Raw genomic sequence first — 16,384 nt, forward strand, 5'->3', positions numbered from 1 at the left:
CCTGACAGGTCCTGAAGGGAGGTGCTGATAGAACAATCCATCTGAGTGACCTTGATCCAACCAAAGAGCCTTCATATCTCGCTTCTTCTGAAGACACACATCTATTATACACCAGTTGAGTTTGTGGTCTGATAAAAATGATTTCTTGTAATTGTGACTAACCTGCTGTTCTGCGATGACTTTGTGTGACTCATGGTCATACTGTAAGTGGACGAAATATGGAACAGTTTTTTAGTCATAGTTGCCTCTATGTATTACCAGTTTTCTGGAACACAATTGTGCAAATCTTGTAAAGTGGTGGTAACATTCAATACTAATTGGTACCAAAAACCACAAGGATGTGAATCATGTCTAATGTAAGAGTAAGAAAAATGAATAAATTCCACAACCGTAAAATTAACACCACATCTTTCAAGCCAGAGAGGAATGGTTTGTGTTTACTTCACACTGTCACAATGCGTATGTTGCTACTTAAAGTGTCTGTGCATCTGTATAACAGTGTTTGGCACTGGTTAAATTCATTGAGAATTATTACAAGCCCTGAGGACCAATGTCAAGTGCATCTGTGTATTTATATCTGGTTTTGTGTTGATACACAGAGTGACTATTTTTGCAACAAAAGATGGTTTAATACCTGTGTCACCACAGGTACAGCGCATTTAAAATCCAATACTCTCCAGGAGTCCATAACATGCTGGGTTTACTGTCAGCGAACAGAGCTCAAATGGCCAACAGAGAAGGGGCGAAGGGTTTTATTTGAAGAGCACAGCAACAAAATGATGGAAAAAATGATCACAGAGGTTTCACTGCAGGCAAATGTGAACATCTTTCAGATGCACTGACAGACAGCTACTGTGAAAACTGCTGTCAGTTCAGCTCCACAGATATTCAAAAGAAGTACACACAGATCGAAATTCCTCAGAGTGGAATTATGCATTTCATTATCAGAAGCATTGAAACATCAATGGTATGAGGGGGTGACACTAAAGTAGGCTTGCATACACATTTATCTTTTAAGTTAGAGTACATAATTGACAATGGAGCCATGATGAGAACACATGCTGAGATGAAGTCTAAGGGCCAGATGAAATGGTTTTGGTGGCCTAAAAGAGAGAGGGAGAAAAAAAGAGGAAACAACTGTCTTCCAATTATTACATAACTGTCAAGAAATACAGCTCATCTTTTACCACATTAGTACTTCACCTCTGATGCAACATAACTACATGGTAAAATGCTCTGTACCTAAATATATAAATACACATCAGCGACCACAGCTTGACAGAGGGCGCATGATTATGATCATACAGACGCTGATGATGACGACAGCAAGTAATTTCATCCGGTATACTCTCTTGCTTCCACTGAAATGAGGTTATTTATTCTCTGCAGTTCCACTAAATGTCACTGCAGTTTGATGCTAACTTTCACTTTCAGACGAAACATCTTCATGTGTTTGCAGAGTTAATTGCTCCGACAGAAATGACCCTTTGGTGAACTTTGGTGTCCAATGGTAAAGAGAGCAGGAGCAAAAGGGCACGTGTAACTAAACAGTGACAAAACAGAGCGAGTGCATCAAAGTAAAAGTTTTTTTTATGGGAGTCATTTCACTATACTGTTCAAATGTACATAGTCTAACGAACCACGAATGCTACTTTAGAGTTGCACATCACAGAGCAAGCAGATTTTTACTGTAAATAGGCTGACATTATATGATGCTGGTGATGGCCCTAATTTATCTGTGTAAAAGTGCAGAAAGGAAACTGCCTCGGTTCAAAGCCTGTTGTAAATGACAAGAATTAACTTGAGGATGATTTAGATGATGCTTCCATTTATGTGGTGCCTCAGTGGTTGATATGTATTGCTGTGCAAGGACAGCATGTACAACATTACAGGAATCCATAAGCATGGTGAATTTCAGGTCCATAAAAGCCAAAGTAATGTGGTGCCGAAGCTTTATTTGGTGTTTAGGTTATAACCACTTTTCGAACAGCATTTCAATGACTATATTCCAGCGTACACATCAAAATGTTCCTGAAAAAGAGTTATTTTATAACTATGTCTGCCAGATTAAGCCTATAGCTCCAACTTTTACACCTACAGTATTTGTCTTTTGACCTGCAAAGCACAGTATACATGTCACTGACTCCCACACTGACCGTATTTTAGCACATTTTCAAAGTGTAGCCTGAATTAAAGAGATGATATTTTTAACCTTCTGAACCATGGTTACAGTAAGATGGACATTTACGCTTAATAAATTGAGTCATACCCTAGCTAGTTTTTTTTATCACATGTATTTGGCAATTCAAATACCCAGGCCTTCCTTGCATCAGCATACTTCTTGTAAATCAACTTGATTTAAACAGGCACAGACAAATAAGTCAATTAAGGGGTTTACGTTGTTTTGTTTTAAATACTTTAAGAATGGTCTCCCAGAGGGGCTGCAGGGACCTTCGTGGGACCTCACTACAAAAATTAAGACATTGTGTTGACCATTAATACCCTGACCCTAGGATATATTATATGATGTTGGTGATGGCCCTAATTTATCTGTGTAAAAGTGCAGAAAGGAAACTGCCTCGGTTCAAAGCCTGTTGTAAATGACAAGAATTAACTTGAGGATGATTTAGATGATGCTTCCATTTATGCGGTGCCTCAGTGGTTGATATGTATTGCTGTGCAAGGACAGCGTGTACAACATTAAAGGAATCCATAAGCATGGTGAATTTCAGGTCCATAAAAGCCAAAGTAATGTGGTGCCGAAGCTTTATTTGGTGTTTAGGTTATAACCAATTTTCGAACAGCATTTCAATGACTATATTCCAGTGTACACATCAAAATGTTCCTGAAAAAGAGTTATTTGATAACTATGTCTGCCAGATTAAGCCTATAGCTCCAACTTTTACACCTACAGTATTTGTCTTTTGACCTGCAAAGGACAGTATACATGTCACTGACTCCCACACTGACCGTATTTTAGCACATTTTCAAAGTGTAGCCTGAATTAAAGAGATGATATTTTTAACCTTCTGAACCATGGTTACAGTAAGATGGACATTTACGCTTAATAAATTGAGTCATACCCTAGCTAGTTTTTTTTATCACATGTATTTGGCAATTCAAACACCCAGGCCTTCCTTGCATCAGCATACTTCTTGTAAATCAACTTGATTTAAACAGGCACAGACAAATAAGTCAATTAAGGGGTTTACGTTGTTTTGTTTTAAATGCTTTAAGAATGGTCTCCCAGAGGGGCTGCAGGGACCTTCGTGGGACCTCACTACAAAAATTAAGACATTGTGTTGACCATAAATACCCTGACCCTAGGATATATAATAATAGCTGTTGAACACACCACATTGCACTTTAAGTAAATATAACATGGATTTTACTGTATACATTTTCATATCTAATCACCAAGTGTTTAGGATAAACACATATTTTTTATCACACTGTTCACCTGAATCTGCGCCCTGGAGCTATTTAGGCGCCACTGGCAGCAAGTGCCGCTGACAGGGTCACTTCTAAACGCCGCCCTGACGGAGGAGGTAGCGACTCGGTTAACGGGGAACTTCAGAAGGCTACTTCACCGCCTCACTACAGTATATGTCATAGGCTGTATAAATATGGGCTCTCCCCCCTCTGTGGATCACACACTTGACCAGTTGCGCCGCGCAAGAGTCTGATGGATCATTTGAATTCAGCGATCCTTACTGGGTATATGGTACAGTACAGTAGGCAGTTGTAGTGAAGGGTCTGTGCGTAAGTGTGCGTGTGTGTACATGTGTGTGTGTGCGTGCGTGCGTGTGTGTGTGAATGTGCACTCCTAGAATAGAAAGCCAAAGCAAGAAGGAGACGAAGAGAGGCGGGATCGGCTTGTGCCTTGTTGAAATCCAGGGTGAAGCAAATAGATCGTCTGTAACAGATCGATCAGCAGTTCGCGCTCCCTTTGTGGATTTGATGGATGTTTGATCAGTGGATGTGATGCCCATATATATCATCGACCGAAAATTTCCCGACACATCTGGTAAGTCGTTCACGCACCCTGAGCGCCTCTCATAACGTGGTGCCATCTGTGTGCGTATCTGTCGTTGTGTATGTGTGCATTGTTTTTTGCATGTGCGTGTGCGCGCGTGCCGGCTGGGTGATACGGGGCAGCTTGCACCAGTTGGTCATGCCACCCCCCTCGGAGTTCCCGACGTGCAACAGGAGATGAAGAGCTGGCACGCATTAAGCTGCGTCTTGCTCGGTTGCGAATGTGTGCTGCAGCTGAATATTTTTATCGCTGGAGTTTTAACACCTTGTTGCATTTGGTTCAACCAGAAAACAATAAAATCTAATGTCATAGAATTCCTACTAGGTATACTATTAACTTACTTTGCAGTATTGGCTCACTGTATTTGAGTCCCTGGTGAGGTTGCTGTAACTTTGGTGTTATATCCCGTTTAAAGTTATTTTCCTTATTCCATTCATACTGCTATCAGAAAAAGCAGTAGGAAAGCAATTTAAAAAATGGACTTCATTTCACCTAGATCACAGCACCTCTGGGAATCAAGTCTCCTCTCACAAAATGATTTTAAAGCGATTTAGTCTTCAGTGTGCAGCTATAGGCTCGGTGCTGAAATCCATATCCCAGTGAAGGTGTTATTTTAAGTTAAAGTAGGCCACATTACAGTACTTGTTCAAGCTCAATTTGATACATGTTCATGACTGACATGGATGTAGGTTGTAAAAAAGTGACTTCATGGAAGTAGTCAATAGTGACTTATGTGTGCAGACGCATGGGTGTTTTCAGGTGTCTCGGTGAATGATGGGTTTAATTTTGAAGGGGTTTGTGAGGTCTCCAATGACATAGGGACTGTTTATGTTTTCGATATATCATGAAAGACCGACAGAGAGAGGAGACAGAGAGAAAGAGAGAGTTTTGAATTTTGGGTACTCCTTTCATAAACCATTATCTTACAAATGCAGACACAGGCTGCATATACCTTCCGAAAAACACAAAAGAAAAACATCAGAGCCACATTATAAAAAGTAAAAAAAAGAGTGGCAGCGCACTGCTAGCAGGGGAACATCATGAGCAGAAATGACAGCTCACATAACAAATAAGTTACACACATATTCCTCTCTCACAGAGCAAACGTCTTCCAAGGCATCAGTGTAATGCACATACTGGCTAATAGTTAGAGGTTCCTTAATCGGCACAGAAGCAGTGTACAAGAGTTATCTGACTTTATGTGCATGTGTACAAATCCAAATCTCAACTCAATCATGTATTTAAAAACGGCAGTAAGCAGTATGAATGAGTGATAGTGCATGAGAGACACATACAGTAATTGCTCCTTAAGATTCATACCTAACATGCCTCAGCACACTGCGAGGGAGTCACTTAAACATGATTTACTACCTCTCAGTGTCCCACTCCATCTTTACACCTTTCTTTCCCTCCTCTGTGCTCGTGTTCCTTTTTGCACATTCCTTCACTTAGTCTTTATGTCCCTTTTCCTTTCTGATACGTTTCATTTCTTGGCATGCAACGTGACAGGATTAGAGCAAATAATATACACCCTCTGCAACACTGACATGCACACATGGTTTTATTAGAGCAGTGGGACTGCTGTCACAGTGATGTGTTTGCTCGCAGACAAAAAGAAAAGAAAAAAGCAAAGTCGACTTTAAGTTTCTGCCCCTTCCTGCAGCCTGAGAAAGACTGTCAGGAAGTTCTGATTAATATATAATCTGACCTCCTCTTTTAATGCATCAATCACTTATTTTCCTCCCCGTTCTCTTCCCCTTGTGTCTTGCATATATTGTGCTAGAATCACATCTTTCAAACACAAACACTGCAAAAGGAAAGGTATCCATTACATGTAGGGCCACCACTCTCCTGTAGTAAATCTTATGACCCACAGTGAAGTCATGCATACTGGAGTGCTAGTGTGGAGGGGGGGGGAGCAGCCTGTAGGGAGCTGTGGTTGGTGTATACAATAATGGCAGATTACCAGGCTGGATAATGACTAACCAGGGGAGTTTACTTTACATTGCTCTATTGTTTTGTCATGAAGAGGAATGAAAGGGGATTTGAGATCTAGCAGGACTGTGACTGTGTTTGATGCATGTGGATGTGTGAGAGTAGGTGATGTTGTGTGTCTGTGGCTTTCTACTCGTTCAAAGGACGCTAAGAGACTTTGTCCTTTGGTTGTGCGGTGCTCTCATCTCAGCCAGCACGTAGAGAAACCCGCCCATCTGCACAGGCGCCTCATGACACCAGCCTGTAAAAGTGTGTGTGAGAGCGTGGCTGTGGACGTGTGTGTTTGTGTATGCTTGTGTGCAGTGATTGCATGAGTGTATGTGTGTGCAGCGGCGGTAAGGGATCAAGGATTAATTGCCTTCAGAGATAGACTTAACTGCTTGTTACATGAACTTTGTAAAGTTCTCACTTGGCCCCAGAGAGGAGAACAACACTGTATAGTGAGGAGCAGAGGGAAGGTCTATCTTATTTTCTGTTCTTCAGAAGTGTTTGTTTCTTTTTTTGTCTGGAGCGTACTGCCACTAGAGGGTAAGAACTTCCATTGTTCTCACCTTTTGCTCCAGGACTGGTTAAAAACTGTTTGTCTTTATTTTTTGATTACTGCCATGTGTCTTTTCCTTTTTAAGCCTGTGCCTGTCTGGAGACTTAGATCTTTTTGATTAAAATACAAGTTTTAAACAATTATGAATTAAAATAGTGTGTTGCCAAAAGTGTGAAAATACTTATATTGATCTGTAAATGTTGCTGACAGTAACAAATATGTTGAAAATGTATGTCCAGGATTCAAAACATTGTGAACAAATGTTGAATGTAACAATTCTTTAGTTCATTTTTAGTTAATATGTGACTTATACCTTTTATTTATTTATTTTTATTCATATGTTATCTAAATCTCCCTCAGGCTCCCTTTTTGTCTATTTATAAAATGTCAGAAAACAGTAAAAAAAAAAAAACATCATATTCTCAGTCTTCAAATCGCTTGTTTGGTCCAACCAACAGTTTAGAATCCCAAAATATTTGATATAAACCAGAGAAAAGCAGGAAATTCTCAGATTTGTTGGCATTTTTGCCCAGTTAACTACTTAAATTATAAATCAATTATCAGAATTGTTTCAAATTCATTTCCTGTCAATTGATTAATCGTTTTCGCTGTCCTTCTTTTGTTCTTCTCCTCTCAGGTGAGTTGATTCAGCCGGCAGCTGAAGGAGGAGACCTGAGAATGACAGAGACCAACCCCCCCAAGTCGGCTAAGAAGCCCCGCTGGACCTCCCTGGAGATCGGCCTCATTACAATCGTCTCCTTGCTCTTCATCGTCATTGTCGCTCTCATCATCCTCTTTGCTACACAGAAGACTGGTGAGTGCTAAATTTAAGGGTAGAGGGCTCTGCTGGACCGCTGATAGTGAAAAGTAAGAAATATCTGCAACACTGAGTGCCTGTTAGAAAAGATTTTTCTCAAAACTGTCTTCAGATTCACATTGATAAAAGTTTGATAAACCTGAGTGTGATAAAAAGAAGTTCATCATGTAATTGAAAAATATTTCTGAGAGCCACTGAGCATTGAGGACACTCTTTATTTTTTTCTGAGAGCAAACCTTTTAGAACTTTTGAAGATTGCTTTCCTGAAACTGTGTCTATGCCTGACTGTTACTTCAAACTGAGTTCATGGTTAATGGTAAACATGAAGGAGTTCACTGGAGAACAGCATTTTGTTCAGGTGAATAAAAGACTCTTGAGCTGTGTGCTTTTAAAGTGTAGTGCAAAAGTACAACCACTGAGCCTGAAAGAAGAATGCAGCGTGCAACCATCCTTTTTAGAGTTGCCTTTGTGTTGTCAGGAATTTTTACAAGACATTTACTATGCACCTTAAAATGCTGTGAGATTTCATATTTCAGACTTCTGTGTAAATTATAAAGAATTGTGTAACTTATATCTTGCTAAATTTCATCAATTCATTTATGACAAATGAAACCAACCGCCAGCTACTCGTCATCAGAAAACAATAGAATCTGATTGAGATCAATGACACAGTATAAGTATAACATGGAGGGAACCTATTATGCTTTTCATTATTTTCAGTCATATATATAATGTTACAATGTCAAATGTTCATATTAAACGTGGCCAAAGTGTCATATATATATGTAAAAGTAATCCCTGTGAGCAAAAAGCACCAGCTTCAGACTGCTCTGAACGCTTGGTTTCCAACGTTTTTTTTTGTACTTTCAGCCTGAGCCGATGTTGCCTCGTGACGGATTTCTTTATACGGTCATCGGCTCCACGCACAGTGCATTAGTTCACCGCTCTGCTCTGCTAACATTATGGCATTTTAACATTGTTTTGGGGGTAGTCACACAGAGCCATGACTCCAGTTGAGCTGACACGCTGTGAGTGTTTTTCCATTACACAGCACAGCAAAGTAGAATAAGTTGTTTACCTGTTGGAGGTGTGCTGGTCGTCTGCAGCTCGTCATCAAACATCTCACTATGAGTGTTTCTGCTCGTACTATTCCTCCCTGCATTGTTTCTAACTGATCCGCTGAACAAATAGCTCCAAATATCTCCATATCTTGTTGTGTCGACTGGTTTTTAAAAACCCTCCTAATTCAGCGAGGAACAAGTTTAATTTCCTGTAAAGTCTCCCATTATTTAGTCATTTAAAAGCTTTTAATATGAAGCAGTAAAGTGGTAAATGTTGGGTTTACATCAGCAATAACTTAACACGACCCTGACAGACCCTGGAGAGCTGGCGAATCAGAACAGAGTGGGCTCACTGGGAGGGGGTCCTTAAAGAGCCAGGAGCTAAGACTGCCTGTTAAGAAACAGCAGCTGAACTGAGGAGCTGCATAAAGGACCAGTATAAGATAAATAAGGAGTTTTTTTGAACTATGAATCATGCAAAACTACTCTAGTGGAGTCTCAGAATAAAAATATAGAGCTGGAAATGAGCATAATAGGTCCCCTTTGATATCCTGACTGATGCTTACTTGCTTGCTTTCAGAGATAACGTAAGGCCAGTGTTATGAAACATGATAAGAAGTTTTATTACGTCAAATGATGACTGATGACTGTGCTGTGGTAAAAGAAAAGCTATCTACTAGTATTTCATTAACATGAATAAACAGCTTATTTATAGATTTATAGATTAATTATTGACAAAATGGAACAAGTTTGAAGTTCAGCGAGAAAAGAACACTGACTCCTTACAGATAAGTCAATCTAATTACATTTAATGATACATAAAACCGTCTGGGTTGGCATATGTACAGTAGTAGTTTGTGTTGAGCTAATATTATCTTTGGCAGTCTTGTGCTTGATAAATGTGTAAACTGCCATGTCAGGAAAATGAGAAAGTTTAAAGTCCCCCTGCCCTCAAAAATGTGTTTTTCTTCTTGTTACTACAGCTGGATGTTTGAGCTTCACAGTGTAGAATGATGCATGTGCACAGATTGACACTGGAAGGCAGTTTTCACATTCATCTACTGAAAGCAAAAAGTTTCTCTGTGCTCACTGAAATTTGATTTTGTGACTTCACAAATAGTTTTGAAGCCGATTCTGGACCAATACCCAACTTACACAAGTGTGATGTGGAAACTTGAGGCCTCCAGTGTACATACACTGAGAATTGACTTTTCAGTGAAGTAGGAAACATTCTGGATTTTTAATGAGGTAGAAGGATTAGATGCCATTTATTGTCCCAAGCAGAGTTTTTTTGTATGTCTAGAGAGGATCTTTAATGACTTTGTCTGTGTTTATATCTGTGTGTCCACTCACCTGTGTGTACATCATGCATTCATACATAACACATGAAGTTCACATGACAGTTGTGTAAACACGTGTGTGCTTGTGTTAGCATGTGTCAGATTTACTTTGATTTACAGTTACGGTACACCTAAATTATTCCTGATAGAGTGAAATAAATATTTCTAAGTAGTTGTAATCTTGAGAAGGATGAGACGGAAAGAAATATAGGAAGAAGGAAACAGGAGGGAGATAATGTGTATTTGACATAATAAATTATGACTGCAAAAATCCCACTGAGTGATGATTTGTTTTGCATTTTCCTGTAGATGGAATCTGTACCACGGCTGACTGCACACAGTCAGGTAAGCATTGTGTGTGTGTTTGTTTGTACGTTCGCTTTAATGTCTCCTTCTGAGGGCTTTGATTTTTTCTCAGAGGAGGACAGAATAGGAAAATTTAAAATGCAGCAAAAGCCCAGAGACTTCAACTGTGAATATGTTGCCTCTGAGTCAAAGCAGTGTTCAAATCAGAAACAGTCCTGATCAGTAGAAACATGTTGCAGAGGGTTATTGTCCTTGGATCACCTCTGAACAACTGTAGGCCCACAAGAGAAGTTGAACAAATTGTAATGGCTAAGTAAGTGTATTCACAGCTTGAGCAAACTCATTAAGACACAAATTAACAAAAATTAAATATGCATAGCTCTACCTCTAGATTCTAGCAACAGATGCCAATTCATTTCTGATTCATTTTTAGGGAACCAATGTCCCAATTCATTCATACTTGACAACCTTGTCAGAAGACATCTCTCGGCTGCCTCATGTAATTTAATTGCAGCTCCAGAAAGTTAACACATTTCCAGTATTGGTGCCCATTAGAATCCAATTACTGCTATTATACGGTTTTACTTATGCAAATGGGTGCATATCAAGATTTTTGTCAAGATTAAGACTTTTCATAGGCCTATGTTTTATTTTTTAATGAACCATTAACTAAAAAGAACTGTTTCTAAGAAAAAAAAAATCGATTTCTGTTACTCTCTACTATTAGTATATAGCATGAAACATTTTGGCGTGCACCCAAGGGTGAAGGTGATCCACAATTTCAGCTGCTCTTTCCTCCATTATTTCCAACATCATGTAAAAGTTTTCTTGAGAATTCTTCCTCAATTATGTTCAGTGCACATCTTTGTAAAAGAATAGTTTGAAAATTTGGGGAAGTTTCTTGCTGAGAGTCAGATGAGGTCAATACCTCTCTTATATCTGTCTATTCACAAAAGGTTCCTGCCAGCAGCTGGTTAGCTTAGCTTAGCATAGAGACTGGAAACAGGGGGGAACAGCTTGCCTGGCTCTTTCCAAAGGTAACAAAACCAGCACCTCTTAAGCTGAGTAATTAACACGTTAAATCTGTTTTTTTCAGCACATGCATTAATGTCTAATTTTGCTATGAAAGTAAGTTTTCTATATGATTTGTGTCTCAGTATATTAGTCTTTGGGTGAGTATTTCCATTTGCTTCACTTCTCAGAGCTTGTTTCCTCTTTGTTGTGCAGCGTCCCGTCTCATTGAGAACATGGATGCTAGCGTGGACCCTTGCGATAACTTCTACCAGTATGCCTGTGGAGGCTGGCTTAAAAAGAACATCATCCCAGAGACCAGCTCTAGATACAGCACCTTTGACATCTTACGAGACGAACTGGAGGTCATCCTCAAAGGTCAGACACCTACACACACGCACCCACACAAACAAACAAAGATCTGCATACAGAAAGACCACAAGACTGACAGACAGACTGACCAATTTATGAAAGATGTGGAGACCTGCGCTGCTTGTTTTCATTAGAGTGATAATTCTGTATTTAGTCCATGATTAAGATGATGATGATGATTAAAACCTAAAACAGTAAGTCTTTTTCAGTCCACTTGCTTTTAAAGAGGAGTGAGAACAGCTTGAATCAGTTGCTCGAGTATATGAGCTAAAGAGGACTGTCCTTCAGGGATTGCAGCTCTATAGATATCACAGATGCCAGGGGAGTTTGGCTTCAGCGCTGCCTACCATGTGAGCTCAGCGTTTGTCAACAGAGCTGGCATTATCAGAGTGTGTGTGTGTGTGTGTGTGGACATTGCGTTCAGGCTGTGCTAAAAGATGTCAACACATGGTAGTGAGAAATTAATTGTAAGTTTGTACTGTATGCATGTGTCTCACGTGTTTTTCCAGCTTTTTAGCATGCATTAGAGTCTTAGTAGTGTCCTTGTGGCATGGTTGATACAGCAAGGGTCAAATTACACTGCAAATGTGTGGGCGCGTGTGGATTTGTGTGGCTCCATACTTCACCTCAAGATGTCTGTGAGAAGGCCAGTCGAGTCTTGAGGAGCGGGTGCTCAATCTTTAAGGGGGACAAACTTTTTCACGGACAACCAAAACTCTTAAGCTACCATAAATTTACAATTTATCTGCCAGTCCCTTCCACTACAATACAGACAGTGCGGATTGCCTGCAGGGCAGGAGAAACAGAGTGATTCAGAGGGGTGAGAAAGATTGATCCTTAGTGGGAAAGGAAAACCAGAGTTTAAAGTGCAGCCTGTCTCGTGGACTCATAATTTGCACCAGCTTCGAGTACTTTATCTGTCCAATCTCTATGGAGAAACATGCAGCCTCGTGTCTTGGGGCACTGTTTCTTTTTTCTTTTGCTATCTGTCCTTGTGTCAGCCAGTGATGACATGTAGATTATTTTTTCTAAACACAAACCTGAATATGGGTGGTAACAGATAGGCTTGTTAATTAAATCCAAATTCAAACAGTCATTCACAATAATTGCTCACAACACATTATGCTTGAAAAGATAGGGAACCTACTGGAAGTCTTAAGACAGGTAAATTATAAGTTTTCTAGAGAGGAGTGTTTCATGATTGTTTTGGAAACAAATGTCTTGTTCTTTCTGAACTGACAGCTCTCACTGGCCTTGCTTTCCCTTTACTTCTTGATAAATATCTTTTTACAGATCAATATAACATTCATTAGCTTTTAGAGTTGATAATGTAGTCATTATAATCTCATTAAGTCATTTATTTTTTATACCTTCATCCGAGGGTGCTTGTAGTGTTAAAAGTGCATCTTCATTCATTCTGTGTTGTGTAATTATAAAAGTGTGTTATTAAAATTCGGAGTCCTGCTTCTTCACAATGATTTGCTTAAAGATAAGATATTATGATTCACAAGTAAAGCCTACATTTGATTATATGCCCTCTGTTCTGTACTGTTCTGTTCTGTCCTCTCCTCTCCATGGCAGTCTTAACAGCCATAAAAATCACACATAGGGGGGAAAAAGCAAAATAAACATTGCCCAACAAGGGCTCATTCTAGGCATTTTGTTACCGTATGCGCATTTACGTACATAGCATGTCTCTGTGTAAGTGTGTGGTGTTATTTCACACTTTGTTGTATTTTTACTGCATTTATCAGACGGTGATGTTTACTGCCTGTCTGAAAACAGAGAGAGAGAGAAAGAGAGGGAGAGAGAGTGACAGAGAGAGAGAGAGAGACAACGAGAGAGAGAGAGAGAGAGAGAGAGAGGGAGGAAAAAAATGGAGAAATGCATTTCTGATCTAATGTGGAAAGACTGGGCAAAGTGCAAAGGTTGATGTTTTAGAATCATTGACTTTATTGCTCTACAAATTGCATTTACCACAAAAAGGAACAGAGCGACTAAAAGAACTGGTCCTAATCATTCAACAGCTCAAATCTCCACCAATCGTCAGCGTTGTGCTCATTCCTTCAGGCTTACCAGTCAGAGAAAGAATGTCTCAGACTGTATTGTATACACACATGTTCAGGTTTACTTTTTGTGTGTATCTATGTGTAGATCTGTGTGTGTGTGTGAGAGAGAGAGAACGCTGTGTATTTAAGATTATACTTGATAGTCAAAACCGAGGCATGTGTGCAGTCTTGAATACTTACAGTAGCAACCTCTAGCTGTCAGGGTTAAAATTTTTCTTAATGACTAATGTACGCTGAAGTAAAAGCCCCGGCCAGTGTGAGGCCTCAACAGAGTTGTGACCTCTACTCTGCGATGTGACATCAAACATGTGACCTCTGATCCTGGGGCTGACTGCTGCCGCCTGCTTGGATACCACCGCCTGCTGATGGACAGATCCTTTTCCTGTCAACAGCTGCAGGGGCCTGGAAACACCTGGACACTGCGGCGCTTGAGGCTGCATGACAGCAATAAAAAGGCTGTATGCATGTGTATGTGTGTGAATAGTAGATTTGTGGTTGCTTGTAAATGCCTTAGATTGTTCTCTGCTGCTGTAAAAGGTCATAAATGATTCGTAATGAGGATCTGCACTCTGATTGTGACCACAACAGTGTGTGTGCTTGTGTGAGTTTTTTTTCCACCTCCGCCTACTCAGGTGTGGCATACTGTGCAATAATTTGCCCAATTGACTGTGAGCATTTTAATTACAAGCTAGCTTGTCAGGAAGAAGAGGGAGGGATGTACAGCAGGCAGAAACAGGATGAAAGAAAGAATTTTCATCGAAACTAATAAAAACGGCAAAGACCGAGGTGAAATAAAAGACAAAAGGAGAGTAATAGAGGAAGAGATAGGTGGTGAGATACACACAAAAGCGGGGGGCTTTGAGGTGAAGTGGAGGAGGTCTGTAGCCAGAGGATGATGGTATACTGAGAGAAGCTTTGAGGATAAGTCAAGAAATGTGAAACAGCATGTGGTAGTCATCTCCAAGCTAAGCCCTACGTGCGTACGTCCATTCGTGCATGCACACGTGCATGTGCCTGTGTGAGTGTGAGCACACTGCTGCTCTTACATGAAGTGCTTCTTGAATGACTCCAGGTCTAAATTTCACTGTACAGAGTCAATTCTAGCTATCGGCATGCAATACATGAACTAGCTTATGTTTCCTGCCTTGCTGAACGTCTCTGAGGTAGCTGTGACGTCCAGAAAAGTGTTCACATGCGAGATGTTGATCTAACAGTTGATGATATAACAAAGAGACAAAATGTCTATGTTTTTCCTGTGGTAACAATAGGATAAAAAAACAAAACAAAAACAAACAAAAGCGTCCGTCTGTACTTACTACAAACGACTTTTGAGATAAATGGTTTGTTCACATGACCTGCCTGATATCAAAATTCCATTCGGAACCATTGCACAACACCATAAATACTGCATTTCTCATAAACATATCAAATAAAGATAGCAGACCACAGGTTTGTGGCCAAGTAAAATAATATGAATATTAATGCAGTTATGCTAAGCCAACAAAAATATACTGAATAAAAATCCTGAATCTAATATGTTTTTGCCAGCCAGGACGCTTATGAATAACAGGACAGAGTTCGGTAGAGCACAGACCTCCACCAAGGTAATAATCTCCCCTGTTAGTTGTATCACAGCCAACACTGTACTGGGTACATGACAGAACATTTGTACACACTAAGACCAGCCAATGGGCGTTACTTTCGTACTGAGTACATGACAGAAAATGACATGACAGATACTCTGGATTCCCATTTTTAAGTCTTCTTTCAATGATGTCTTCAATGTTCTTCCACATGAAAACACATCAATTAATGATACTATATGTTTATGTTATGGTCAAAAGCTTTAATTTTCCGTGCTTAGGGTTCTAAGAAATTATGTTTTTTACACCACTTTGGTATGGCTCTAAAAGACTATACCCATGAGCTTCAGCTGCTGCAGCTATAAAGCAGAGACCAGTCAGAGCAAATTCAGACTGCTTCAGAGTTCCCATCAGGAAAATAAACACTGCACTATAATTGCAGAATTCATTCAAAATTGACCCAGAATCTGAAAGAATGTTTTATTTTGTAAGTACAAAACCTAACCTGTAGCTTACACGTGGCACTAGCAGTGCATGTAACAGCATTTTAAGCTCATCGATTGGATTTTCCCTACAGAAATGCACCTTGGTAAGTTATACTTCCCTGCTTTTCACTACACGTACTGTTTGACAGCACACTCTAAGAAGCATCTCAAAGAAAAATTAACACTTGTCTTTCAAACAAAAATAGGACTAAACTTTGTAAATTATTTACACCTTCTTTAAGGAAATTAAAGTTTTAATGGTCTATTCTGCTGGTTTGTATGACATTTTAAAGGTCTTTTATGTTTTTATACTGCAAGAAGAACAGTAAACAACTCTATTGTCGCTGACTGAGACTCATCACTCTCAAACAGTGTCATCTTATTTCAGTTTCAATTGCATTTACAGCTTCTGCCTGCAGTATAATATGAATTTGTTCCATTATGATAAATTGGAAGCAAAACTCTGAATGGCAACACTGAAATACTGAGGGTGAAATGCCTTGTGGAAAGAGAAACAGTCAAGGATAAAACATCAATGCAGAGAGGATAAACTCAAAATTCGGATTCCGGATCATGCTGAATGGTTTCGTCGAAACTGACATGATGTCTCAAGCAAACATCAGGTGGCACAAAATCCATTCTCAGATACATCCAAACTTGCACACGGGGAGAGTGTGTGTGTGTATGTAAGAGAGAGTGAGAGGGTAAGCCTTTGCTGTGGTTAAACATTAGCACCAGGCTGTCAGTAATCCAATCACACACACATGA

At 39.7% G+C, this 16,384-nt stretch overlaps 1 protein-coding gene across 2 annotated transcripts in view; it reads left to right on the plus strand.

Moving 5' to 3' along the window:
- The first annotated feature begins 3,539 nt into the window (after positions 1-3,539).
- Positions 3,540-16,384, plus strand: part of LOC137186205 (neprilysin-like) — a 32,932-nt gene continuing 20,087 nt past the window's right edge. Inside the window, exons 1-4 of one of the 2 annotated variants that reach the window (XM_067594939.1) lie at positions 3,540-4,027; positions 7,210-7,386; positions 10,100-10,135; positions 11,324-11,485. In XM_067594939.1, the coding sequence (XP_067451040.1) occupies positions 3,985-4,027; positions 7,210-7,386; positions 10,100-10,135; positions 11,324-11,485 (418 nt within the window). In that variant the 5' untranslated portion in view covers positions 3,540-3,984. Of the gene's footprint in view, positions 4,028-6,325; positions 6,560-7,209; positions 7,387-10,099; positions 10,136-11,323; positions 11,486-16,384 lie in introns of those variants that run through there. The other variant, XM_067594940.1, reaches the window with a different exon arrangement.

The sequence above is a fragment of the Thunnus thynnus genome, chromosome 7 (assembly GCF_963924715.1).
Source record: "Thunnus thynnus chromosome 7, fThuThy2.1, whole genome shotgun sequence".
Taxonomy (NCBI): Eukaryota; Metazoa; Chordata; class Actinopteri; order Scombriformes; family Scombridae; genus Thunnus; species Thunnus thynnus.